The sequence below is a fragment of the Anser cygnoides genome, chromosome 19, assembly GCF_040182565.1.
Source record: "Anser cygnoides isolate HZ-2024a breed goose chromosome 19, Taihu_goose_T2T_genome, whole genome shotgun sequence".
In the NCBI taxonomy this organism is placed as follows: domain Eukaryota; kingdom Metazoa; phylum Chordata; class Aves; order Anseriformes; family Anatidae; genus Anser; species Anser cygnoides.
Window position 1 is genome coordinate 6106816 of NC_089891.1, and position 27546 is coordinate 6134361.

Genomic DNA, 27546 nt, shown 5'->3' on the forward strand with positions numbered 1-27546 from the left:
CTTTAAAGATGAGCGTGAAGTAAAATGCTGGGGCCGGCCTTGCCCAGTGGTTTTGCCAACAGGACTGTGCATTTGGGCTGCAAAGATGAAGCATCCTTTGTAGCCCTCACTGGCTTTGGAGGTGAGATTAAAGTCAAAGGAGGTGTAAATCCCTGGAAGACTAGTTAATCCTCCAGATTTGGCCTTTACGTTGAAGAATGGCAGCTGTTAATAGTTAAAAAGCTTAAACATATTGACACAAGTTTAAACAAGAGATGTTAAACATGCAAGTGTGCAGGAGAAAGGCCAAAAGTGGATGAATTGTGCTGATGGGATCAATCACATAAATCCAGGTGGTTCAGATTGCTGCCCTGGAGAAGCTGCCTTTACTTGGAGGCCAAGGGAAAGCTGCTAAATGCCCCTCTGCTATCAGCAGGGTGCTTGTTAATGGCGTTATCTGCGCTTAGCAGTAACAGCACCCAGGCTGGGCCAAGCGGATCTGTAAACAGGAGCCAAGGAGGAAGGAGGTTTGCGCCTCACCACCATGTTTGCCCAAAGGCTTTCTGAGGAATGCTGAGCGCCTCGTGCCTCCCCAGCCAGCCCACACCCTTCCTTCTTCCCCTCCGCTGATAACCGTGCCGGTGACGTCTCCTGCAGGGCCAGGGAGCAAGCACCCCTTGGGGGTCACCACGGGAGCAGCTTTGTCCCGTGTGGGCAGGGCGAGCCCAGCCCTGGCACCCGGCTCCGTCCCCGCCATGCTCAGCTCTGTGTCCTCCTCTCTGGCCCTTGGCAGAGGCTGCTTGGACCTCCTGTGGGCATTGGGGTGCCCCTTGCTGGCCGGCCCATTACCTCGGTCTCTGCAAAGTGTTCCTCCATCGCCAGCTCCTGGCCTGGCTCCAAGCAAGCCCCCAGGGCCAATCCTGCCTTGTGCCACGAGCCCATCACTTGCCCCCCGCCTTGTGACCTTCTCGACGCATCTGCTGCCCACTGGCAGTAATGATTAACGTAGATTGCTCCCCTGTCACTGACGTACCTCAGAGCAAATCACTCAGATAAAAGACTTTTTTTTTCCCCCCCTGCTAATAAAACAAAACTCGCCCTCAAATAACAGATGATTAAGAAGCAGAGGAGGGGGTGGGAAAGCCCTGGTAGTGCTGGGATGATGACTCAGGTCAGGCCTTGGTCGTGACCTTCCCCGCTCTGTTATGAGCAGCGCTTTCTTGTTTCCTGCTCTTCAGCTCTCCCCCTTCTCACTTCTCTGCCTGCAAAGCCTTGGCTGTGGCACCTTAACCCTGGGCTCCCTTGAGGGGTGACTGTATCGGTGGGGTTCAGCGCTCCCACCAAGGCCCTGCAGCTCAGCTCCTGGCACCCCGGGGTGCTTCTGTACCGAAGTGAGTGCTCCTGAAGCTCCTGCAAGGCCTGAGGGCCCCAGCGGCAGCTCTTTGGTTTCCTGCAGCTCTTCGTGTGCAATGTCAGCCACTTGGCAGTCACCGTGAGGCACGTCGCTGCCCCCTTTCCAAATGCAGGCCTGATCTCTGCTCCGTAACCGATGGCAGCCCTCCTGGTAGGATGCTGCCAGCCCGGCCTTATTCTCCGCTCTGACACAGCACCCAAGCCCCGTGCCTCAGTTTCCCGGCCTCCAGGTGTGGAAGATGGAGCTGGCGGCAGTGCTTTGCCCCTCTCACGAGGACAGAGGAGCTCTCACCTAACAGGACCCCTTCACGTCTCTCAGGTAGGCCGTGCTGGGGCTGTTCTCCCCTCCTTCCAACTCCCTAGTAAGAAGAGGAGTTGCTTTGAGCGACGGGGCTGTGAGAAGGGCACAAGACTTGGATCGGGCACGTTGCCTTGCAGGGCTCGGCAGCAGCAGCGCCTACCCCATGGCACACCCAGCTTTTGGTCCCAAGCCTGGGATGCTTGGCAAATCTCCACCAGCCTTGGAGATAATCCCTTTGCACACTAACTGACAACAGAAATCTTTTGGGTAGGCAGTCCCTGAGCATACAGCAGGGCCCATGCTCACAGAGGGGTTTTCTTAAGGCTTGGGTGTTTTTTTCAGTTTGTTTGAGGGGTGGTGTTTGTTTTTTTTGGGGGGTGGTGTGTTGTTTTTTTTTTCTTTTCTTTTTGGGCTTGTTAATACTCTTTCCCTCTCCTTTATTGTGTATATAGATATAGGGAAATAGCTATTTGTGAACCCCACCTGCTGCCTCCCCCAAAATGCAAGTGTGTGGCTGGAAGAACGCAGCCCTCAGCTGCAAACCACAGCCGTGCCCGCACTTGCAGCACAGAGATACCTCAGGTTAGCAAGTGGGCATCACAGACTTTGTGGCATTCCCAGAATTGTGATTTATCAGGGTGTGATAACCTGTGGCTGGATGTTGTGGTTCCAGTTGATCCGTCACCTTGGAGTGGTTGGTCTGGGATTCAGTATCAGTGCTGCTTGGGTTGTTGTGGGGTTGTCCCTGCACCCATTTTAATTTTATTTAGTCCCAGAAATGCCTCTGTGGTTACTGCTCTCTTGGCACTTCGCACGCTGCCTTGCCTGGCTTGGTGCACCCAGGCTTGGGAACCTGGTATCAGGCACTGGGTGTGCAGGAAGAAAACCCTGCATGCCCCTAAGGAACAGAGGTGGTGATTGAAGGTGTTGTGTGCCCATCAGAGCTCAGCAGCTTGGGGTAAAACAAAGCACGAGGGCATACGTAGGACTGACGTCTGCGCACAATTTGCGTCTCTTTCTTGACATAACCTGTGACTCCCGCAGTTAAAATTAACAAGGCTTTTGTTTCGGAAAAAGTGGTTTCTGGGCAGAGATTTTATCTTTACCAGATCAATGCCAGAAAAGAGTTAAGCCTCTGCCAGGTTGATGGGGCAGGAGAGGCAGGCAGGCTGCTCCCAGGCTCGCAAAGGGGAGGAGGGACCCACCCAGGGGTGCTGGGTCACTGCAGTCTCCTGGGGGCAGGGGAAATGGGCTCACGGTGTCCAATGCCAGCCCCAGAGAAATGGTGGAGTGATGAGCCTGGTGTCAGGCCGCCCAGGGGCACCGCTGCCTTCTGGTTTGGGGGTCTGAGTCTGTTTCTGGAGGGGGAAGGTGGTTTGGGATGCCCGGGCTGGCAGTGCTAGCACAGTGCGTGCAGTCTGGGCTGTTAGACAAAAAATCACATCACTCGGTTTCAAATATCATGATTTCCTTTTATTTTTATTTTTTTTTTTCCTTTGGCAGATGCACACATGTCTGTAGGAAAAGTCTGAAAGATTTCTGCCGCCTGTGCGCTATTCTTTATTTGAACAATAACCTTGGATGTCTCAGGGTACGGACAGCTGCCTCAGCTGTGCCATTTTGGCACTCATCTTCCCTGCTGAGTGACACCAGGCGGCATGGGCTTCCCACGGCTCCGCTTGGCCCCTGGGCACGGCGGACGGCCCGTTTCTACTTCCTGCAGCCCAGGAGTCCTGCCCTGAAAGCCTCCTCAACCATACCATGGTTCACAGAGAGCTGCGGGCACCCAGAAACTTGTGCCTCAACGCCCGCACGGGCTGGCAGGTGCAGTGCAATCGTACCTTGAGGGCATGGGAGATCAAGGCAGAGCTGTAGCATTGGACTGATTGCTGTGTTGCAGGGTGCAGAAGGTCCCTCTAGGAGGTCAGAGTTACAGTGAAAATCAATAAATAATCTTGTGTACAAAAATGTTTGTATATTTAAAAAAAATCATCATCTATTTAAAAAAAAAAAAAAAAGAAAAACAAATCTCTCCATCATTCTGTGTTGCCCATAAGATATTTATGGCCCTTGAGCCCTGATTCGGGAAAAAATGGGGGAAAAATGGGCTTCAACCTTGTCAGGGCCAGCCCAGGACTGCGCATAGCACTCCCTCCTGGCGCAGAAAGCTTCCCCCAGGAGGAAGGGAAACAACGGGCTGATACAGAGAAGGGGCGAGAAGGCCAGTTGAAATGGGCAATACAAAGAGGAAGGATCCAGCATTTCCCCAAACCTTTCTTGATCGCTTGTTTTTCACATCTCTGCAGGGGAGTGGTTTCTGACTGGCCGTACCAGAAGGCGAGTGGTTTCCCTTTCTTTGCCTTCCGCACCTGGGTTAGCCCCTCGTGCCCACTGGTCTCTGCGTGCAGGCAGGATTGGGCCCGTTTGCAGGCAGACACTGACTGTCCAATGGGGCTGAGCACCTACCCCACGGGACAATAAGTCAGTGGCGTGGAGTGAACAGGCTTTTAAGAAGGAAGGTATGTGTCTTTGCATGAATCAAGGGTAATAACCATGATCCTATGCTGGATCCCTTTTTTCTGTTAAACTCTAAGAACTTCAGACACACATATGCACATCCATCCACACACAAGTAGCAAAAATAAAATCTGGACTATGTTTGGATGATCTTCACTGACAGTTCAGAAATGCCCCAACACTGCGAGGGGACGTGATTCAGGCAGTGCTGGGAATCCCTCGGGACCCCTGGGCAGTCTCCCAGCCCTGGGGTGGGAAGAAGGTGGGTTGCTCGAGGAGGATCTCATCTTCCTTGCAAGAGATTCTTTAGGACATGATGTAGACCTCCAGCAAACTGGCCACTGCATGCATTCGGTAGAAGATCCCAAAAGGCAGGCAAATGTCCACAATAGCCGGCCACATGGAATCGCCATAGAAGTTCAGTTCTGTATCATTGTCGAAGTGGGGCCGGGCGCCAAACGCTGGCATGATCCAGAGCTGTTTGAGGAAATGAGAGAATAACACTGTGGTGAGAAAGGTGTATGGCAGAGCAAGCACCTGCAATGACAGCTCCCGAGAGAGATGAGGAAAGAACAACCTTCTGAGTGTGAGACCAACGCGAGGAGCTCCTGTTCACAATCAAGATCAAATATGAGCTAGTGTTGTACCGAAAGAACAGTTTCAATTCGTGCGCAGAAGATGGATTTGGAAGAAGGTGAGCATGTCGTGTGTCAGTGTGGACGTGGCCTGCTCAGGCTCTGGGAGGAGCAAGCAAGGGTAGGGTTGAGCTGGCAGCAGCTTGGGCTGCTCAGGCTCGGCGTGCGTAAGTTAAGCTCAGAAGCTCAGCCGGAGTGTGTATGGCTGGGTGGGAGTCACCAGCATGTTCTTTATCAGCTGATGCGTAAAGTGAGTTAGAGGATGTGATGCATTGACCAGCTGGGAATCTTGAGATGTAATGTGTAGCTTGGCACCTTCGAAGGTGCAGCTGTAATTCTTCTTTGAATCCACCCAACATCCTTTCTTTGGGTGAGTAAGAGAAGGATTTAATCTATTTTATTGCTTTTAGTAAGCTACTCTACTATCTGCTCAATGAAGCTACTGAAACTAATTCTTTTGTACCCACCGATTTTGTCTGATATTCTGTTGATTACTGATGCCCTCTCTCAGCAAAGCCTAAAATATCTTAACTCCAGGAGACTTGCTCTTTTAAATGACAAGGGAATTAGAGCTGGCTGCACTTAAAAATTTAAATAAGTCCACTCCCCATGCAGTGGAAGCACAGAAAGGGTAGTTTTTGCATGGGCCACATGCTTTCCTTTACAGATACTTGTGCTCGCTCCCCTCTTCCCCCTGCATGTACTCACTATGATATTGCTCAGCAGGAGGAACATGGAGATCTCCCTTAAGCACTTCCTCCTCCAGTTCATCTTCTTGGGGGCCGTGAGGGACCGCACGAGGTCGGAAGGAAGGCTGGCCTCGGTGCCAGGGGCAGTGCTAGGTGCCAAGGTGCTGCCGCCGTCAGGCACGCGGAGGGACACCGCACTGACATTGACAAAGGTGAGACCGCAGAGGTCCTTCTGGCGAGAACCGTGCTTGTGGTCTTCCTTGGGGGGTTGCCGATGAAGGCCTTCGATGATGAAGATGTTCTGGAAGGTGTGCTGAGCAATCATCAGGAGGGCGTAGGTCAGGTTGAGTGCACTGATGGCGTCCCTTGGTGTACTGGCCACGATGGCCACGATGGAGTAGTAAGAAATAGCATACTGCCCCAGGGCTGCGCCCATCAGCAGGGCCACGTCCAGGGTCCTGGTCGGGTTCTTGTGCCGGTCCATGTCTCTCTTGTCAAAGCGGTAGATGACGGAGCCTCCGATGCAGACGAGAGACATCAGGCCCAGACACACGATGTTGAAGATGTAGTACATGGTGAGTGCTTGGCTCTTCTTGCTGGATTCAGTGCTGGAGTTTACCTGCACCTCGTAAACGATAAGGACTCCCAGGCCGCTCACCAGAATGATGAGGCCCAACACGATGCCTACAAAGAAGGTCCTTCGGAAGAGCTTGAACTTCAGGTGGTGAATGTGGTGGGAGTGGTGGTCTATAAAGCGGCCGACATTCTTCCACATGACGTAAACCATGGCGGAGGCAAACAGGCTGTACTCAATGTTAAAGGGGTACAGCCAGAAGTATCCATTCTTGAAGATTTGGCAGATTTGGCTGTTGCAATTGCAAACTTCAGCTGAGCTACTTCTCATTCCCACTGAAAAAGATAAAAACACATAGATGTATTACAGCTAGAGGCCAGCACTTGTTAGCAGCCACAAAGAACTGGATGGTTAGGATCAGTGAAAAACAAGACCAAGGACAGAAGAATACATGACCTTTGAAAACAAGGACGCATCAACCTCAGCTTTTTGGTGTTTGTGTTTTTTCTAAAGAAGTTAGGTGGCAGCTTAAATCTCTTTTTACCTCCCTTCTTCCTTCTCATCCCATTTGTCCAGACCCTTCCACCTTCCACTCTCCTCTGTGATGCACACTGAAGAAACGAATATTAAGACCTGGCTTTTAACGTACCGGCTCTGTTAAAGGAATCTTCAGCTCTAGATGGGCCTTCTGAAAATGCTCTGATAAAACCTGATGTGAAGATCAATTTCTACCCCAAGTGTTCAAGTCCTGTACCAGATGGCTTCACAAATGGGCAAATTACCTTTCAGGAGCCATCTGAGGAGGTCATCTGTCACATTTTTCTTCAACTTTGAGTGTGCTTTGTGAACGGACTCGTCTGTCACTGCAGACATCCACACCGCTAAGTTTGTAGTCAGAGTTAGCATCAAGCCGCACCTGCAGAAGAAGGAGGAGGATCCCCAGATTAAGGCAATGGCCTTAGGCCGTGTTGCTCCCATCCACGTTATAGACTTGTGCGTGTGGTCAGAGGGACTGTGGGAGCTGCCTGAAGTGGTTTGAGGACTCTGGAGTTGTCAAGGCTAGAAGTCCTAAACCTTTGCTTTGCTGTTCTCACTCCCTTCCTACTTCTTGTCCATGCTCATAAGAATTAGCAAAGCCTGAATCCTCCTGTTGGTTTTGGAGGAGCTTCTCAATAGGGAATAGATTAATAGGTCTGGGTTGGTCTCCAGTGTTGCAAAAGTGGACAAGATCTTGTTTCTTTTTCTTTTTTTTTTTTTTTAGCCTGAGGCTTGCCCACTGCATTTTGCTTTCCATAGGGAAACAGAAGTCAGCTATGAAGCATTTTATATAATGCTAATCATTTATTTAATACTAATCTGTTTGAGTTATGCTTGTATTCCAGCCCTGGTCAATCCATAGGTCATAAACCTCAATGGTTCCAGGCTAGCTGGAAACTTGGCAGTTTTAGCTTTGGCTAGCATTAAGGGAGATGGGATTATCCCCTTGTGGCATCTCAGCTGAGTGAGAGAGTGCAGGAGATTTGCAGTGGCCCCATTTTTCTGGACCAGAGGGATAAAGAAGAGCAGCAGTGCTCACCTGGTAACATTCAGGTGGACGTGGACGCAGTCTTTGGCAGAGATCCACAGGAAGTATGTCTGGCAAGGACACAAGAAGAAAAAGAAAGCTTTGTTGCAAGAAAGCCATCGTTCTGAAGCAGGGATCTCTCTTTAGCTTTGGTCCAGCCGGGCACAGGCTGTGAGCCCATAAACCTGGCCATTTTGTTTGCTCTCTGCGGTCTGTTCTTTGCTCCTCCTGCCCAGTCCCACTGCCCCTGCTCTGCCTGTGCCCAAACCCTATTCCTACCTAAATTGTCCCTGTCCAACCTCTTTCCCCATTGGTATTGTCCCAGAGCAGGTGGTCCTCTGTGCATGGTCTGCAAACTGCAAGGCAGTCCCTGCCCTGCCTGTCCTCCTCCCTCTCTTTTCTTCATGGGAAAGACCTGGCTGGATGCTGCTTAGAGCCTGTGGCAAGGCATCCTGGCATAAATCCAGGCTGGGACTGCTTTGAATCAATGCCTCAAAGTGAGTTGCCACAGCTGGAAGTTGCTGTGGTTTGCTGGAGGTGATGTTTGCTGAGGCTGGGCTGAATTGAGCCGCCTGCATTTGCCACAGAGGGAGCTGCCCTACGTCCGTGAGACTGGAGCTCCTTCCCCTGGTGGCTCTGTCCCTCTACAACTCCCCAGGGCACAGCGCAGCCGCCTCACCTGGACAACCACGAATATTGCTTGCACAATGGGGTAGATGATTTTGATCGCAGACAGGCAGCTGTAGAAGCTGGAGTAATATCCTATTTTGAACACATCCATGACGAGGCTGAAAATGGCAAACAGGATCAGGCCTCCTGTTGAAGAACCAGAATATTTGTGGTTGGAGAGATGTATGCACGTGGGGATAATGCAGATGGGGGAAAGGAAGAGGAGGAACTACTGCCATGGAGAGGCTTTGCTTCTACTTCAGTTTTTCCTCTCCCACCACCCAAATCATGGAGTAATTTTGGCTAGAAGGGATTTCAGAAAGTCATCTGGATCAACACTCCACTCTGATTGGGACTAACAGGTCTTGCAATGGAAAATGGCAAGGCTGGGAAGGAGCCTGGTGTTGTAAAGAGCTGAGAGCCCTTGCAGGTAAAGGGACACCTGGCAGTGAAGCCGGGGGGGACTAGGAGCAGACCTGAAGCAGGGCATGATGCTACACCCCAGCACAGGAGAAGGAGCCTGTGCCCCAGGTGGTCGTCCCTTCTTGTAATAATTAATGCCCATGTGAACTGCTTATCCTGCCTCTCGCCTCCAGCCTTAGCCCCCCAAGAGCTCCTACCTCTCAGCCAGATGGGTCCAGCGTGGGAGTCTTTGCAGAGGATGGCATCTGGGCACCGGGCGGTGCTGACGAGGTAGAAGATGATCCAGATGATGACTATCAGCATCATGACAGTCAGCAGGAAGAAGACATCGTAATCATGCACGGCAATTTTCTCAAAAGCCCCGCTGCTCACCAGCGTGCAGGCCAGCAGGGCTAAGTGCACGGCCAGCAGGATGGAGAACATGCGGCCACCCTTTTTCCACACTTCCTTGGAGGCTGGAGTGGAGGGTTGGTGGCTATAAGGTGCTATCTGGCTCGAAGCCAGGCTGGCTTTGTCGTCCTTGTGTCCGCAGCCCATGCTGGAGTTGGAGCGTCGGATCTCGCTGTCCTTCTGCACGGGCTCTTCAGTCATGGTTCAGCTATGCCGTAGCTGAGGGTTGATGCTGCCGGGAGGAGAGGCCGTGAATGAGAAAGGTCACTTCATTTTGAATAGTCCAGGGCTGGACCAAAGTGAGACGTGGTGCGAGGAGGAGCGAACGTATCAGGGGAATGGGAAAGGCTGAGACAGGAAGCGCAAAAAGAAGGATGGGCTCATTTTCATGCCTTTTCTTCCCGGTTCCCTGAAGGCTATATTCTTTCTTACGATGCTTTTGCCTGGGGAGATCCCAGGTCAATTTGACAAAGCATGCCTAGTTTGCCACACCGCATATTTATTGGTGTTTATTGATGTAAGATACTGGAAAAGCACCAGAAAAGCACTCCCAAGCTCAAACACCCTGAGGCAAATATCCAACGTGGTTTGATTTCTAAATGTCAACCACTACACGTTCAGAGAGAACGTCATACTTCCTGGCTCAGAAGCAGGCTGCTGAAAGGTAAGAAAGCCCTGGGTGTCTTTGGAACCTCGCACCATGGTTTATAGCAGTTCCAACAAGAGTGCTATGAGCTGTGTCTGCTCTCATCCCTTCTAAAGCCCCTTCTCCATGCCAGGCTTGGGACTTCATTGGTTCTCTACAAAAAGCCTGAATCAAAGCAAAGTAACTGTTCAAACTAAGCCATTCCACCAACCTTGATTTGCTGCCTGGAATCCAAATCTCTGCTCTCGCCAGGCTGAGAAGTTCCCCTGGTGCTGCACTTTGGTCAGCCGAAGAATTTATACCCGCTGGGATGGCTCTTTGATTTACACCATGTCTGGAGCTGGCAGCAGCGCTTCATGGGCTTCTCAGGGAAACTCACGCGATCCATTTTAGGCAATAGCTGATTTGGGGGAAGCAGGAGAGAGATAAGGGTTATTTACCTGGGGAGGGCACGAGGTGAGCACGCTGCTGAGAATGGCACAGACCGTTCGGGCACAGGGTCACAGTTGCCATAGACAGAGCAAAGCGACCCCACCAAATGGATCTCCATGCAGGGACTAGATTTCACCCCTTGAAAGAAGATGCTTTAGGTGATGAACTTTTTTTGCTGATGATTTTGGACTTGGCTTTCTGGTTAACTGAGCACGGTAATACTGTGCCTCACCCCGTACAATTCCCATCAGGGTTCCGAGCCTGCCCCACAAGGGAAAGTTTTTGAGGAAAAAGAAGAAATTTGCATTTTTATCTATTCACTGCCAAGGGCAGCTCAATCCTTTTGCACAATGTCAACAAGGAGGAAGGTTTAGCACAAGAATGGAGCAGGATTTGGAGACCAGGATCCGTGTTCCCCTTTGCTGGCACACTGCCCTTCGCTCGTTGGGGTGGGATCACCTCTCTCTGGCCCTTGGGAGCTTAACTTCTGCTCCGAGGAGAAAGGAGCCATGGTGCAAAATACAGAGCAGGTGGGATCCAAGCATTTGCTAGGCTGGAGGCAAGGAGAGACTTTTTCCTCCGGTTCTTGGAGGAGAGATATCCCAGCGGGCGAGGTGGCGAGACGCAGGGCAGTTTTAGGGACACGTTTTATTCCTTTACGAGGCGGCCTCTCGCGGAGCTTTTCCTCGTCGTTTACGAGTTCGGGCACGGGCCCCTCCACGCCGCTCACACCCTGCAGCCTGACGGGGATCCTGCGACCAGCTCCAGCCTCACCCCAGCCCCCTGGCACTGCGGGGACGAGCGGTGGCCCCGGTGCCCGGCCTGGGGGCACCTCCGTGCGCCTTGCCCGAGCTGCCACCAGCTGGCTGCCACCCGCGCTGCTGGCTACACTCGTCCACACAGCTTGGGGTTTTTGGGGGTGAGCGGCTGAGCTGTTCTCACTCTGTTGCCTTTCCCAGGGAAAGCCCAGACCCCCCGTGCAGCGAACAGGAGCTGGTAATGGTTACGTTTTGCAGAGGCCTTTAGAAAGAGTCTGCAGAAGCCAGAGGCACACAGACCCCCTGGGCTACATGCACTGATTTATTCTCCCTCATTTGTCCTCAACAGCCAGCAACAGAGGAAAGAGTGTTTGCTGCCTTGGGCAATGCTCCCTATCCCCCGTGGGAGCCACCATACAGCATGGTAGTAATAACAAGCTTAATTAATAGTACGAGAATCATTAAATAACCTCGGTAATGAATTGCAGACATTACTACGCTGCTTTTCACCTGAAGAATCCCAGCGGCAAATACCTCTGTGTCTGCTGCATCCGTCAGGACTCGCCTGGGGAGGCCAAGCGGGTGAGTACAAACCCGTAGGTGTGAGCGTGCCCTGCAGGGCGCTTACAGGTGTCCCCAGGCAGCCGGCACCGTGACTCAGTGCCGGTCACCCCGGGGTTAATCACTGCAGCTCGTGCAGGTGCACCCGGGGGCTGCTTTGGGGCCACCCTGCACTCTTTGGGCATTTTCTTGCTTAGAAGAATAAGCTGCATTTCTTTTTGGTTTTCCTCCTTCTCATGCCTCTCTTTCAGCCCTCTCTGCTGCTCTTCCAGTCTTTCCCCTTTCCTCTGTCCTCCCTTTCTCACCGCTCTCCCAGCCCTGCTCAGTGGCTTTATGCCATTTTAGGACCTTGGTGGCAGACGTGGGCTCATCCCCGGAGCCCCCCCATCCCTAGAGCCAGGGCACTCAGCCAGCAAAGCGCCAGGGTCCTGCAGGGCATGGTGCATGGAGAGGAGCAGGAAATTCCTCCTCCCTGGCAGCATGGCCCAGGGGTTGCAATTCTCCTCGTGGCACAACGTCCTGTGACAGCCCCGTGCCTCAGCCAGCACCCGGGCTCGGCTCGGTGTCTCCCGACGGCAGAGGGTGCCCCGGGGCTGGGAATCCTGCGAGAGCTGGCCCTGGGGTGGAGGCATCGCTCGGGATGCTCAGCTCCCTGCAGAAATTTAGTGTTGGTGTAAAGGATGCTGGAGGACGGATATGGCTCCTCTAGCACGTCGTGGCAGAAGAACTGAGACACGGACAGGAGCGGTTTGGGGCTCCTGCAGCTCCCTGCTGCTCCCTGCTCTGACGGGGCTGAGTGCAGGCGGGGGGCTCCTGCTCCATCGGCCCACTGATGCTGCCCCACTGACCGTGAGGGGGGCTCAGGAGCGGATATCAGGCAGGATATGGCCCATGAGACTTTTGTGCAGCTCCACTTAGGGGATATTTAGTCCTTACAAGCTGTTATTGAGTGACCCTGAACCCACAGTGTTCTGCTGAGCCTGGCACGGCGACGCTGCTTAATTGGAGCTTTTTAATGTGCTGCGGAGCTGGCGCGTGAAAGGTTCCCTGTGAGGAGCCGCCAGCGCTGGAGGACGTTTAGGACCCAGGGGAAGCACCGCAGAGCGTGGCTGGAAGGAGCTCCTGCCTCCCCACCAGGACTTCTCAGGTGTCCTGGCACGGCGGAGCTGTGCGAGGCGAGCTGGGCCCTCCTGGCAGCTCCCCGTCCCCATGCCCACCCTGTGAGCCCCCCGCGCACCCATGCGCTCGCCCAGCGGCCGCTCGGCACCATGAACGACCAGTACCACCGAGCAGCCCGGGACGGCTACCTGGACCTGCTGAAGGAAGCCACCAAGAAGGACCTCAACTCGCCAGACGAGGATGGCATGACCCCGACCCTCTGGGCCGCCTACCACGGCAACCTGGACGCCCTGCGCCTCATCGTCAGCAGAGGGTGAGTGCTGGCGGGTGCTCGGTGCCGTTCCCCAGGGACAGGGTAGCTCAGACCCCGGCTTTCCCCCTTTTCCTTGCTCACAGGTCAGCGTGGGTACAGATGCTCCACAAACTGGTGGTTTCTGTCCATAACGCCTCCCCTCTCGTCCCCTACCCGTTATGTTTCTATCCTTTTGGTGGTTTAAGTCTGATCCTGTGTTCCTGGTGACCACTCTGTGTTTTTCCTGGTTCTCTGACCCTATAACTGCCCATGGCCCTGCTCCTGCCCCAAACCCCTCCTGCAGCTCCCCAGGTAGGGCTGGGTCCCCCCTGCAAGTGCCTTGCAGTCCTGGGTCAGGTCCCGTAAGGACAGACAGAGCTGAAATGCCAGCACATCAGGTCACCGCCACAAAGCCAGCCCTTAGCCCTTCTAAATGAGGGGACAGAGACAATAAGAGCTCCTTCTGTCCCACGAAATGCTCGCACAGAGGAGAGACGTGTGCCGTGCCAGCTGGCAGCCGGTGATGCTCCTCTGCTCTACCCAAAGCTAGGTCTGAACGTGTGCCCCACCAGCAGCCTGTTTTGTGCGTGGAGCCTGGAAAATTTAGGAGCAGATCCCCCAAGAGCAGATTTCTTCCAGTGGGGTTGCTCCGTGCTGGTGCCTCCCTCAACCCCTCCGTCTGGGCTGCCTGATGTGAGGGTCTCTGGTGCTGTTGGCACCAGATGTGTGGAGAGAGGGGAGTGGGACTGGGAGGGCGTTAGGCTTTGTTGGGGGGATGCTTTGTTGTTTTTTCTTCTGATACTGAGGAATAGTGCTGGGGCCAGGACGTACGCTACGCCTCCTGGGGTGGGCTCATTGCGCCTCCTGGGTCAGGGCTCAGCGGGGCCGTCAGCTCCCAAGCTGAGATTTCCCTGCCTGGGCTGTGTTTGCAGCTCTCCTTTGTATGAGGTTGGCTGCATCCCTGCTGTACTTGTTCCTGGGCTCAGCACCTCCTGATGCTCTGGTCGGCTTGTGTAAAACCTTCAGCCTGGCCCGCTGCGTTTACAGGCAGAGCTCTGTCACACGTTGCTGCCCTTCCATTGTAAAGGGTTTTCTCTTCAGATCCGGGCTGTGTACAGTTGCTCTGGGAAGTCCCTGAGTGCCTGGTGCGTTAGGGGAATGCTCAGGAAAGGATGCTCTCAGGGCAGGCACCGTGGGAGGTGATGCCCTGGGATGCTGCTCAGACCGTGCAGCTGCATCAGGAGCTGCTTTCCTGTGTGCACCCATCGCCTGACTTGTGGCACGTGGTGTCACAGCCACCGGGGGACAAAGTGGGGGCTTTGGGACTTGTTGGGTGCAGCTTGGCAGTGATTGTGCCCAGCACTGTTAGGAAACGTGCAAGACAGAAGCAAAAATCTGCTGTGAGCTCTGGGAAAGTGCCACCCAGAGAGACAAGGGCAGGAGCTCTGGGGATGGGACCCTGACAGTGGAAATGGTTCCAAAGACGCTCTGATGGCCAAGAGCCTTTCTGGAGGGGCATTTGCCCAAAGCCTGCCCTGTGCTGCCCCACACATCCACGCTAGCAGCTCCCGCCTCTCCACAAATCCCAAGGGCTGCATCTCCACAGAAGGGCCCCTTTTATAAATTCACGTTGGATAAAAAGGTCCTTGTGGATGTGTCTGAGTGCAGCTTGGCCGCTGTTTAATTAGCAGCCTAATATACATTTGCTCCTGACAGGGAAAATAGCGCGGCAGAGGCTCGGTGCCCTTTAGGTGATGGATGGGGGAGAAAAGCATTTGTCTGTGGGGCTGCAGGGCGCGTTTACAGCCATGCGCTCACCTCCCTGCCCAGCACCATGCAGAAACCAGCGAAACCTCCTTGTCCCTGCAGCCAATGCTGGATGCAAAAGAAATGAAAAAGTTCCCAGGCAGGGGTGCCAGGGAGAGGAAACCATGCAGGCTCTGGGATTGAGGGGAGATGGGGGGGTCTCAGCGGCGCCTGGAAATGCCCAATCCTCCTCTCCAGCACTGCGCAGTGGTGCTGGCACCCAGACCATCTGCTAGATTGAGTGCTGTGGGCAGGCTGTTCCCAAACACCCCAGCAAGGCTGTGGGGGCAAAAATCACTACTCCTGCCCCCCTGGCATTTAGGGTCAGCTTGGCTCTGTCACCAGTGAAGGAGTCATGCTCGTGCGCCTGTGCATTCAGCGGGTAGTGCCGTGGGGCTGAGGTGGGGACAGGGAAATAAAGTCCAGCAAAATCACTGGGGGGTCCTTGAGGAAGGTTTGTCATCTTGGCCTGCAGAGAAGGGGTAACGAAGCGGGCTTGTTGCACTGTCCAGGCTGGAGCAGGAGAGATGGTGCTGTAACAGCCGGTGACATGTTTGTGCCTCGGTGCCACTTTTGCAAGGGGATGGAGAGAAGGGACGGGATGGAGGCATTAGCACTGCCTCATCCTTCTTGTTAGCAGCACAAAAAGCCTTTTTCTTCCTCCTGGCTGGGCTCCAGCGAGGGAAACAAACCCAATTAGCGTGACGGCTGGGAAAAGAGAGGCTCGCTGGCATTTAGTGTTGCGGATTTTCAGAGGCAGTAATTCCTCAGCACGGTCCGTTAGCACCGCCGTGCCGGTGACGGGCGTCCGTCCAGCTCCAGGTCTCCAGGGGCCCGAGGGCCTCTGCTGGGAGCAGCAGGGCTTCCAGCCTTGGAGTGGCCCACAGGGGAGCTGAGGATGTGTCTTTCCACCAGACAGGTTGGCAGCAGGGGCTGATGACCACTCTGAGCAGTGTGGTTGTGCTGGTAGGGAGCTTTCCTTGGAGGATGGCCTGCGACCATCAGCCTAACCTAAAGCAGCTGGTGCTAGATTTTTAGGGATCTGAGCTTGTTGGAGGAAAGCTGAATCCTGCACTTAGCACCACCTGGGCAGAGCTTGGGATGCAAGGCCTACGGCTCTGCTGGGGGTCCCAGACTTATCTTTTCTGCTCTGTGCCAGGCTTTGCTTGTGTCGATGCCCTGAGTGCTGAAGCCATTGCCGTGCTGAAGCTGGCCGCCTTTTCCTCAAGCCATAAACGGTTTTCTCCTCTTCCCGTGAAAAACACCGCCATGCGTTCTGCAGGAGCTGGCTGGCTCCTTGTGGATCAGAGGCCCTGATCCTTCATGCACCTCCACGAGCGTGCCTGCCGGGGGCTGAGCCAGCCCATCGCCATCGGAGGAACTCTGCACGTGCGGTCGGGGAAGGACAGGCGTGCGTGCCGGTGGATTCCCAGAGTAATTGGGATCCTATGGGGGAAGCGGAGGGGAAAAGCCGGCAGGAAGGGAGTGAGCGTGCGCGTCACAGTGAGAAGGCAGTGACTCAGGAGATGCACACGTCCACCCGAGGGGCTCAATTAACAGCCTTTTTAATAATGATTATTACAGGAGTTGACTCAGCACCTGACAACGCTTTGAAGCTGAGAAGCGCTGCACTTCACACCTGTTATTAAAATGCGTTCCCACTTAGTGGACCCTGCAGTCAGCATCTGCTGGTGCGCAGCGCCCTCGAGGTGAAGTTTTGCCCAGGCTGACACTCGCCAGAGGGAGGGCCTCGTGTTTATTATCGGTGCCAGATCACACAGGTCTACTTTGCAAGTCACCATTCTTCTTTCTTGTTTTTAGTGCCTCCGGCAGACGTTTATAGGACAAAGGGACCTAGAGATCTAATTTTGCTCTAATACTTTTGTTCCTAGGCAATGGAAATGTCCAGGGAAAGCTGATTTTGATGCTCTTTCCTCTCACTTATTCTCTGAAGCAATGAAAAGCAAAGCAAAGCAGATCTTAAAATATGCATCCCCCAGGACCTCTCTGGCTTTGCTCTTTGCCAGCCAAACCAGTCAGAGAAAGGGCCCTATGGATGAAGCATCCCTATGCTTGCCATGGGGAGCAAGGTTGCTTCAAGTCCCTGTCCAAACGACCAGTCCTTGTACCTGTGGGGAGCCTCCCAGTGCCCTAGCCCCCCGGCTGTGCCTGCGGGAGCTGACACAGCTCTGTGTGCCCACCCAGAGCACACGGAAGCGAGCCAAGGACCCTTCACGTGCCGGAGTCCCACTGCTGGCTCCGGCAGTTCCAGTTTCGCTGGCTCTTCAACCCAGCCCCATGAATAATTTACTCCTCTCTTGCAAATCATCAAATATTTATCCCCCTGTGAATTTCCCAGCCTGGACATGTCACTACGAGGGTAGGCGGGCAGGCTAAGGAGTTACTGCCCCCAGAGTGTGGCGGTGCCACAGGACCAACTGCACTCCTCCCCTGCTGGCTGCACGTCTCCTCCGTCCCTGTAACCTGCCGGCCCTTCTCCTCCCTAGCGTCCTTCCAGGCCTCGTCTTTGAATCCTTTCTCTGCTTCTGTAAGGAATGTTGTAGGTTCTGGGATAAAGAAACAGGGCTGCACTCGCAGGGCTTGGCAAACTTTCTGGCTCAGTTCCCTTCCACGGTTTTGAAACTTTTGACCAACTGTTGCTGAATTTGTCAGCAGGCTCAAGTTGTAGACTTACTAATTTTCTATAAGTTTTGTGAAAGTAGGTGTGTGTTGGAGAGCAGCCGCAGATGTTCCCACCAAGGGAACCTCATAGCAGCTCCCAGGGCGTCCTGGCCTCGTGCTGGGGCTGGAGATGTGAAGCAGCTCAGCTCTTGTGATCACCGCTGTCTTTCTCCAAAGTGCCTCTTATCCTCTCTCAAGTGAGGGGCTGCAGCACATGTGGGGTTTGGAAGGGTTCTGGGCTCTGCAGGTCCCAGCAGATCTCATCAATACAGGAGGCAGCCGGGAGTAAAGTAACACAGGCTGACGGTCTCAAGGGTGCATTCACCTTCTGGACTTCTGGTTCCACCGAGGCATTTACTCTTTCTCTTGAGGGCCTGCAGAAAGCAAACCCAATGCCTGAGCTGGCTGAACCCTCTTCCAGATGCTTCGCTACAGGCCTGGGCCTGGTGCTGGGCACCTCGTGGTGGGAGAACAGTGCTCAGCTCCTCTGGAGCTCGTTGGGAAGGGTGGTGAGGAAACAGCAGGAGCTGTGCTGAGTCATGGCTCTGCAGAGCCCTGATCCCCCAAGGCGAGCTGCTCTGGAGGGTGGTGGAGCCTTAATAAAGGGCTTTGCCTCAGCCATGTGCACGAAGGAGAGCGCCGTGTTGACTGATACTGCTGCCGGCTGCATAGCATTAGCGCACTTGCTCGAGCGAAAGCTGGTGCCAGCAGGGGTGTGAACTCTCTCTTGTTTCAGCAGATCATAAATACAGAGGAACGCCAGGAGGACGAAGCTCCCTTCGCTCCTAGGTTTGTGTCCCTCTCGTAATAGAGGCAGGAGATGTGGGCAGGTGGCTGTTCCCAATCAGCAGCACTGGGGTAGGGGCAGCACGATGCGAGGAGAGATGCTAATCGCATTAGTCGAGTGGCCGGCTCTTGAGGAGTGCAGAAACCTAATCTCCACTTTCTCTGAAACTGGATTCTCAGGATGTGCTAATACCACTGTGCTTCGAGCCATGCAATCGAAACCGAGCGTGGTGCGGCAAAAACCCCCACAAAAGCCCAGCCTCCAGGCCCATGCCAGCAACCTTGCTCTTGTTCCCCTCCGAAGTCGTGCCCTCGGGGCCCTGGGGTCCCCCAGGCACGAGTGAAGAGGAAGGTGGGGAGGTGCAGCAGCGGGTGGATGGCATTTCATGGTGGTGCTGCCATCCTGGTGGGACGCTGTGGTGTCCCACCCAGGGTGTGGTGGACGGAGAGGTGTTTAGGGATGGCGCTCAGTAGAATCTGAACGAAGCCAAGACTCGAAGATGGGATCTGAGTGGTATTTAATGGGACGTTTGAGGTTTGAAATGTTAAGGCCTGAGCTGGAATCAGCCTCGTATCTCAGCTCTGGGCTGATCAGAATCCGGCCTGTCTTCCTCCAAAAACTGGTTTGGTGCAGGAACACGTGTCTCCTGAGAGCTGAATTCAAGTTGTGGGAATTACTACAGACTTGTTTGTCAGGCACATGAATCCATGCCATTGTCCACACCACCAAAAGTCTTAAAATTAGGTTGTAGGAGACAAGAAAAAGTTCATTGTACTGATTTGCCCCACACAACTGCAATAGCCTGTTCTTTGGGACATATCTCAGTTGTCTGTCAGCCAAGCCTGCGTGCTAACCGGTTCTTTTCCTTGTCTAGGGGGGATCCAGACAAATGTGACATCTGGGGGAACACCCCCCTTCACCTGGCAGCAGCCAACGGCCACCTGAACTGCCTTTCCTTCCTCATCTCTTTTGGGGCCAACATCTGGTGCCTGGACAACGACTACCACACCCCGCTGGACATGGCAGCCATGAAGGGGCACATGGAGTGCGTGCGCTACCTGGACTCTATCGCTGCCAAGCAGAGCAGCCTCAACCCCAAGCTGGTGAGCAAGCTGAAGGACAAGGCCTTCCGCGACGCCGAGCGGAGGATAAAGGACTGCGTGAAGCTGCAGAAGAAACACCACGAGAGGATGGAGAAACGGTACAGAAAGGAAATGTCGGATAATTCAGACACCATGAGCTTCTCCAGCTACTCGAGTAGCACCTTAAGCAAGAAGTTCCAACACATGTCTATGGTGACGTCCCTGCCATACTCACAAGCCACCATCCACGGCACAGCCAAGGGAAAGACGAAAATACAGAAGAAGCTAGAGAAGAAGAAGCAGGTGGATGGGACCTTCAAGATCTACGAGGATGGGAGGAAAAGCGTGCGATCTCTGTCCGGCCTGCAGCTGGGGAATGATGTGATGTTTGTGAAGCAGGGCACGTACGCCAGCCCCAAGGAGTGGACCCGCCGTAATATCAGAGACATGTTCCTCACAGATGAAGATACCGTCTCCCGTGCCATAAGCGACCCGGGTTTGCACATGGACTCGGCCCACTCAGAAGTCAGCACTGACTCTGGCCACGACTCCTTGTTCAACCGCCCGGGGCTGGGCACCATGGTGTTCAGGCGCAACTACGTCAGCAGCGGGCTCTTTGGGATCGGCCGGGAGGATGCCGGCATGCCAGGTGAAGGCGACACAGATGGGCTAGGTGTCAAACTGCGGAGCCGCCTGCAGCGCTCGCCAAGTCTCAACGATAGCATTGGCAGTGCCAACAGCCTGCAGGAGAGGAACGCGGAGGACCTACCCTGGGACGAGGTGGAGCTGGGCTTAGATGATGATGACGAACCCGACACCAGCCCCTTGGAGACTTTTCTGGCTTCCCTGCACATGTTTGAGTTCATCTCCATCTTGAAGAAGGAAAAGATCGACTTGGAGGCCCTCATGCTGTGTTCAGACAATGACCTGAAGAGCATCAATATCCCACTGGGCCCCAGGAAAAAGATTGTGGATGCCATCCAGAGGAGACGGCAGACTCTGGAGAGGCCAGATGTCATTGTAGACACTGAACTGTAAGTAGGAGATGGGACCATTGAGTGATTAAACCTTTCAGCAGGTAGAGATTTGGATAACGTAAGGTCTTGTTTTCAACCCACTTGGAAAAGTAGGAGCCCAGGTAATCTCAGTGCTTCTGTGGGTGGGCAAATTCCTGCTTGTGTGGAAACGATGAGAGTTCGGAGAGGTGGCAACAGTGTTCATTACTCAACAGCCCTCGTGTGGCTTGGCAGGACGTGAAGTCCTTGTTTGGTTTCATAACCTATATGAATGCAGACTGCTCTGTGGTCTGATTCTTCTGAGTCCCCGTAGCTGGGATTTTCAACCACGCTCGTGCTTGCCTTGACTCTTCACCTTCCAAAGACATTAAGAAATCAGCCATGGTTGCCCAGTGGGAGCAGGCTGAGGGCAGTGCCCAGTGGCATTGACAATCCTTCCCCAGGTGCTTCAGATCTTACTCAAGCCTTTGAGACTGCATTATCTGGGTTGGACTTGTTGCTCTTTTATGGTGTTCCCAGGGTTTCGTTGGCTTGGTTTGAGGGCCACATGCCTGCCGTTGAGGTGAACGGAAAGCATTAGTGGGGTCTCCCCACTGTCACATCCACTGACACCTCAAGCCACTGTGTCGTTTGGACTTCCCAGCCTTCAAATATCTGTGTGTTTCTTGCTGGTTCTGTTGCCTTCCAGCACAGCTCAGTCTTGGATCCCCAGGGTACTGACAGACTTTTCTCTTTCCTTTTGCAGATAGCAACAGCAGCATTTTATTCCTTTTTTTTTTTTTTTTTTTAATGAGACAAACCCAGTTCTAAGTTGCCAGAAAACACAAGCCAGAGACTCTCTTCGCGGGGCAGCTGAAGGCCACAGCCATCCCCATCCATCCCTCCTGCTCCCTCATTCTGCTCCCTGCCTGCGGGATGCTCCAGGGCGGTTTGTGGCGCAGAGGACGGCTGCTGAGATGGGACTGGGTCAGCTTCCACCTGCCGACCTGAAGGGACGGTGGTCACCGGCTACCTGCAGGAACAAGCGTGCCGCACGTGGCTGGAGCACTGCACGGCCATGGGCCGAGAGACCACGCGAAGCCATGAACTGAAGGAGCCATGCGACGGTACTTCCAAGGGGACCCAAAATAAATAATTACACACGTTCTTTCTTGAGCAAGTGGTTGATTTGGGGTGCTGCGTTGGAGGAGCAGGGGGCTGGGGTATCGTGGCGGCTCTCATGGTCGTTATTTGCTTTTGTGTGTTGTTTGATGCTCTGTTTTCAGAAGGGAGTTTTGCTTACGTTGGTTGGAGGGTGTTCAGTTTGATATTTGCCAGCCCTGAGTTCTGCCAGGGGGTGCTCAGCATGACTGTGGGTCTGGTCCGTGCTGCCTAGAGAGGGCGATCTGAAATGAAGATGCTGTTCTGAATGTCTTGGTAGTTTCCCTTCACTGCGCTGGCCAGATGGCTGTGCCACAGAGGCAGTGTGTCTGTCCATCTCCGGGGCATTTGGTGGCAGAAGCAGGGTGTGAGGAGGGCCTGGATTTGCACCCGGGTGCAGCACCAGTAGGTCCCACAGCCGGGCACAGCAGAGAGCCTGGTCCGAGTGCCCCGATGCGTCTGTGCTCAGTGCGTAGCCCAGCTCTGACCCTCAGCGCTGGGTGTCTTATGCAGACCCATCACCTGTCTCACTGACCATTACGCCCAATTTCTGAGCTCCTACTGCAGCGTCTTATGCATGAGCCCTGTGGATGGCTCCCGGTGGAAGGAGCCGGGGACCTGCAGCCTGCCCAGACCGCACCAGGGCAGTGACACAGCCCAAGGGGAGGGTCAGCAGCACCTTGCACACCAGACCCTGTGCAGGGTGCTGGTAACATGCTGGTCCAGGCTGTGATGCAAACCTCTGGATTAGAGAGATGTCGCCCAGATCACCTTGGTGCTGGAACAGCTTCAGGTGCGATTGCAAAGCCACAAACGCATGGAGCACCACCGGATAGCTCACAGGTTATTTACAGAGGTACAGCACTGCTCCACTGCAGACAGCTGCAAAATGGATCACAGCAGGAATGAAACTAGGGCTCTGATGACTCCTTCCAACCCTCTGCTTGTCCTACAAGCTCTGGAAGGTCTCCTGGATCTTTGAGATCCGGGCTGGAGCAGCTCATTGCTGTCGGTCACGTCCTGCCCCCCCATTACAGCAGCTGTCTGAGGGTTCACCCGCTGCTGCAGAGCAGGACCTGGGCTCCTGCTGGTCCTTCCAGGGAGAAAAGCCAGGCCCAGCCTTTGCAAGAAACACTGCCTGCTCCAGCAGGGCACAGGCGTGTGCGTGGGCTTAAATCCTGCCCCTAGGCAGAGGGCTGCTTGCTCGGTGCACGGGGAGCTGGAGGAACGGGCTCAGGTGCAGCTGGGTTTATCCAGCCTCGTCTCAAGGATGCACAGTGAAGGAATAACCTGAGCACTGCTAGCAGGCACCACGTGCTCACCCCTGCTCTGGGATCTGGCCATGCTCGTCCCTTTTTGGCTGTGATGGCTGTGCTTTCTCTTTCCTTGTGTAATGGGGGGCAGCACAGGCTGGAGCTGTAATCAGGCAGCTTTGCAAAGGCACCTCGGGCCAGAGATGCCCTTTGCTTTTTTAAGTATTTTGTAAAAGCTAAAAAAAAAAAAAGCTTTTAGATTTGAAATAAGTAGTCCTACGTAATTCTTGGCGTGACTTGCAGGCAGAAGGGCGAGCGCTCACAGGTGCTGTGCTCTCAGCAAGTCTCTGCAGGCTGAGGCTTTCCTCCGTCCCTCTCCGAAGCCCAGGCTGCCTGCACAGCAGTGCTTGGCTCACAAATGTCACAGCTCCCTCTGCCGGGACCCTGCCCGGGAGAGCAGGATGGGACCCGCTGCCAGCCCAGGCTGTGGGGCAGTGGGAACGCAGCGCAGAACCAGGATGGCCACCGGGACCCACTGTGCTCAGCACCATAACCCCAGGCCTGTGTGCAGGTGAGATGGGGGTGGGCACCCTGGGGGTGTCTGGGGTTTCACGCTCACTAACTCTCCCTTTTTGTTTAGGACCACCCGAGCAGCTGCTGGTGTCAAGCTGGTGCTGACAGGGGTACCAAGATCCCTCTCCCAACTCATCCTTCCTCCGGAGAGCTGGTGAAAAGGTTGGGCTGAAAGGGATGTGGCGGTACCTGAGTGCTGTGGGACAGGACCCCGCGAGGCTCCAAACAAGCCCAGAAATGCTGCAAAGATTGCTGGCCCCGAGTACAACGTGGTCACCTCCACAACTGCAGGGACAGACCAAAATTGAGCCATGGCACCAAAGCTCTTTGAGCTTGGGCACGTTGCTTGGCCGTGGCTCCTCAGGTTCTTTTCGGACCATCTCCCACAACACACGTGGACACAGCCCTTGCAGGGCAGGATGCTCAGTGCCCCCATCCCGGGACGTGTCCCCTGCATCACACGGTGCTGCTGATGGAGCTGGAATCTGCTCATCCCTGGGACACGGGAAGGGTTATGTGGCTGTCCCCTGGCACAGCCCGGCCTTGCCAGGTGAATCTCGTCGGTGCTAATTGCATCTCCTCTGCAGCCGAGATCAACAAGCTCCTTTTGGAGTGGGTGCTTGTGAAAGCAGGGTGGAGGCCAGGGCTGGCACACCCTGGAGAACACCCTTAAATACCCTACCAAACAGAAACCCAGCCAGGCAGCAGGTTTCCCTGGCCCTGTGCTTCCAGCAAGCAAACACTGGTATCACGCCTGCCTGGGTGGCTGGACCCAGCAGGGAACCCATGGACCCTTAATGCCCCAAGCCCCAAACCTCCCCATGCAGCTCTCTGTGTTAAATCAGGCTTCCCATCAACACCAGTGCCACAGGTTTAGCTTGGACACGTTCCCCCATCCACAGTGGTGCAGGAGATGCTGCACAGGAGCGGAGCCAGCACGGACACCCCGTCCCCGAGCTGCCTGTCGGGCCGGCCCCGGCTCCTCGACCGAAGGAGCATCACTCCCAGGAGCGAGGCTGATGCCCCAGCTGCAGCACGGCCCCCACGAGGGCAATGTGCCAGCACACGCTGTCACTTGGTGCTTTTTTTCTCCCCCTGTCCCTAGATGTTGGGCCCCCAGACCACGATCTGGAAGAGGAAAAATGCAGCTGAGGGTTCTGGGGACGACTGAAGCTGAGCAGTGCTGCTGATGGGAACCAGAAAGACCATCGCCCACGGGACACCAGGTAGGTCCTACGGCCGGAGGTGACCGCACGGAGGTGGAGGCACCTCCCTTGGGCAGCAGCATCTCTGCCCGGTGCTCCTCGCCGCACCCGGAGCAGTGACCGCCGGCAGTGCCAGTCGGAGGGGTGACGCCGGGGTCCGGGACCTGCCGGGCCAGCGTGTGCGCCACTTGCTGAACAATTTCCTGCCCATCCCGGCAGGGATTCACTTCCTGGCCGTGCGGCTGAGTAACGACGTGCGTCGCAGGCAGGAGGGGGGCGGCCAGGATGGAGGCAGCACCATGGGGGGGGGTCTGTGCCAATATGGCACCAATACGGCACCGATATGGCCAGGGTTGGGTGCAACGTCTTGCTGGGGGGTTATGATGGCTTTGGGACCCTCTGTGGCTGGTTCCCAAATCCAAACTGCCCCCTGGGAGGGGAGGGTTCATAAACGTTAGCAAATAACAGGGGATGGCATGAATTCTGCCTCCCAGCATCCTGGGGCCAGAGCTAGCTCCCCATTACTGATGGCCCCAGCTTGCTCCCAGCTGGGGTCTGGGGGAACTGGGGAATGGCACCAAGCATCCCAGGGGCACAGGGGCAGGGCAAGGTGCAGGGCACAGCTCTACATCCCAACGCTTCTCCTTACATTGTGCCAGGGCTGGTGGGACTGAAAGTGCCACTTGGACACAGATCAGCCCGGATTTGCTGCCTTGCAGGGGACAGCGTGGGGAACCCAGCTGCAGGCTCGTGCCTGGCCAGCGATGCTCGGCTTTGCCATGGCAATGCTCACACGTGTGTGCCGTGGGGTTGGGGCTGCAATAACCTTTTCCACTCTCAGCAGCAGTTTGTGGCTGTTCCTACTGAAGCACATAAGGAAATGCCTCCAAGCACTGCTGTGGTGCTGTCCGTGGTGAAAACCCAGCCCCTCGGTGCTCAGGCTGGGGAATAAGGGGTGCTGTGGGGGTCTCCTGGAGGTTGGATATCCAGCTTTCTGCTGCCCATCTCCTTCCCCGACAGCACAGAGAGAGGGAGAGGTTAAAGGGCTCAGAGCTGGGGACCTCTACCTGGGGGGATTTTGGCCGGGGTGGAGATGTGGCTGCGCTCAGGTGCATGGCATTGGCCTGGATCCCTCCCGCTGAGCACCGTGGTGCTGCTGGGGATGAACACACTTCAGTTTTCAGCACGTGCCAGGGGCAGGTCCCCAGCTCCTTTTGCTGCTGTGCAGCCCCAGGGGGAGGGCACCAAGCATCCCGAGAGCCCCCAGTGATGGCGCATGTCCCACACGAACCACATGAAGCACCCAGAGGTGCTGGGGCAGAAGGCCTGGGACCATGCTGGCACCCGCTCCTCGATGGCCCTGGCAGCAGCAGGACGGGGAGGGTGCCCGGGGTGAAGGCACGGGGTGGGCTGTGGGACCACTTTAACCTCTGACAACATTCTTCCCCACTGCAGACACCAAGCTCCAGCTTGCGAGCGTTGCCTGATGCCAGACCAGGTCCCTGCGGGGCCAGGAGCAGGGGACACCCACCGTGCAGAGGGTGACAGCAGGGCCACCCGAGCCCACCGCAGGACTGCACCGGGCTGGATCAGCAAGCACAGGGCTGCAAGAGGAACCCAAATCCACCCGCACCCACGCAGTAAGTCCTGCACGAGCATTCAAGGCCCAGTACTGGTGAGATTTCTTGCGGGTTGCCCCTGGCTCTCCCGGACCCCAGGCTGCGGTGCGGGGCTGAGCGCGGTGCTGGTCTCACCTGAGGCTGGCCCCTGCTGTCAGGAGGGGTAGGGACGGGTCCAGCTGGGCACAGCACCCCTTTGTTTCCCTACCATTGTCTTGTTGGCTGGATTTCTGCAAATCCTGAGGATGCTGCCCTTGGTGGCTCTGGCTGCATTTTGGGGACAAACCCACGGATGGGACGGCCACGCTCCATGTGTCCCCATCCCAGGTGCATAGCGGTGGCATGCACAGGGTAAGAAATGCAGAGGAGAGTGCAGGCACTCCAAAGAGTTGGCAAAAAGCCTGAAAGGAGTAGAGGAAGGATCCTGACCCCTGGCCCAGGCACTGTTTCAGCCCTTCTGTGACAGCCCCTGCCTGGTCCTTCTCGCAGCCGCAAGCAACCCCTGGGCTCAGCACCAACCCCTCAGGCGAGTGTGGCCACGGGCTGGCAACCAGGGCAACCACAGACCACGGCAGAGGGGTCAGCCCGGCCTGCGCTCCCCAAAACCCCAAGGGTCCCCAGCACCACGGAGCTCACCAACAGCCCTGTGAGCACCCCATATTTCATCTGCCACAGCCCCGTGTCCTACGGGTTTTGTGTTTCACAGCATAGCTCCCCGGCACGGGGGGGGTCTCCGAGCACAAAAATTCTTTGTGAATGTGGGGGAAGAGCTGCAGCAAAGCCACCTGCACGGGGACAGAAGGGGAGGTGCACAAGGCGGCCGCTTGAGCTGCTGCGTTCAGAACCGGTGGCCCCATCCCGGCTCAATAACCGAGCTAACGAGAGCCGCTGTCAACGAGTCCGCAGCTCCCCAGCCTGCGCGGGGAAGGGCGAATCACAGCGCCGTGGTGGAGGCACCGAGGAGGAGAAACCTGTTCCACTGACCTTGCTCCATCACTGGCGTCCTGGCACTGCCGCGGCTGGGTGTCGAGGTGCGGGGCTGCGGCGGGGGGCTCGGGGGCCGTCAGCGGTGTGAGGGGCAGCGGGACCCCATGTCTGGCAGGTCGGGGACTCAGGGAGCGGGGGACACCAGCAGGGTGGTGAGACCCCACTCGGCTGATGCTGCGCCTCGGCGTTGCCTTCGCCTGCCTCCGAAGCCTCGCTCCACCCCTCACCTGCTAATAAAGCCTCCGCCGCGCCGGTCCCTCCTTTGGCACTGACTCACCGGCTGACCCAGCCCAAGCCTTCAGCTGCCCCGCACCTCCATTTTCTGACCTACAAACCAGGGCTGATCCCCGCCGCGCTCCCGCTCTCTTACATAAGGCAGCCGGGTGCTCGAGCAAACCCTGCAGCAACTTGCAACCCACAAACAGCACCTACAA

The 27546-nt window shown here is 55.4% G+C and overlaps 2 protein-coding genes and 1 long non-coding RNA gene across 4 annotated transcripts; 2 read left to right on the top strand and 1 right to left on the bottom strand.

Annotated features, from left to right (window-relative positions):
* The first annotated feature begins 787 nt into the window (after positions 1 to 787).
* LOC125182820 (uncharacterized) lies at positions 788 to 3721 on the top strand. Its single transcript, XR_007163433.2, has 2 exons — positions 788 to 1711; positions 3197 to 3721. It is a non-coding gene; the product is annotated as an uncharacterized lncRNA (long non-coding RNA).
* Positions 3722 to 4033: 312 nt separating this feature from the next.
* Positions 4034 to 27546, bottom strand: OTOP2 (otopetrin 2). The gene is made up of 8 exons (XM_048064209.2): positions 27110 to 27546; positions 10012 to 10200; positions 8962 to 9386; positions 8352 to 8488; positions 7685 to 7743; positions 6891 to 7024; positions 5554 to 6443; positions 4034 to 4687 (listed from the first exon to the last, which is right to left on the bottom strand). Exons 3-8 carry the CDS (start codon positions 9353 to 9355, stop codon positions 4517 to 4519), a joined length of 1785 nt encoding a protein of 594 aa, XP_047920166.2. The 5' UTR covers positions 9356 to 9386; positions 10012 to 10200; positions 27110 to 27546; the 3' UTR covers positions 4034 to 4516.
* USH1G (USH1 protein network component sans) lies at positions 9829 to 21216 on the top strand. Of its 2 annotated transcripts, none has more exons than XM_013178880.3 (2): positions 9829 to 12983; positions 19112 to 21098. In XM_013178880.3, the coding sequence occupies exons 1-2, from the start codon at positions 12820 to 12822 to the stop codon at positions 20355 to 20357; spliced, it is 1410 nt and encodes a 469-aa protein (XP_013034334.3). In that variant the 5' UTR covers positions 9829 to 12819; the 3' UTR covers positions 20358 to 21098. The 2 variants fall into 2 exon arrangements, with proteins under 2 accessions (XP_013034334.3, XP_047920172.2); XM_048064215.2 differs by lacking the exon at positions 9829 to 12983 and having other exon boundaries at positions 17114 to 20353; positions 21081 to 21216.

Coding starts and splice junctions, on each gene's coding strand:
- OTOP2 (XM_048064209.2), bottom strand. CDS start 9,355: ATGACTGAAGAGCCCGTGCAGAAGGACAGCGAGATCCGACGCTCCAAC. Junction 8,489..8,961: donor TGGACCCATCTGGCTGAGAG/GTAGGAGCTCTT, acceptor GTTCTTCAACAG/GAGGCCTGATCCTGTTTGCC. Junction 4,688..5,553: donor TCCTGCTGAGCAATATCATA/GTGAGTACATGC, acceptor TTCCTCAAACAG/CTCTGGATCATGCCAGCGTT.
- USH1G (XM_048064215.2), top strand. CDS start 18,945: ATGCCATTGTCCACACCACCAAAAGTCTTAAAATTAGGTTGTAGGAGA.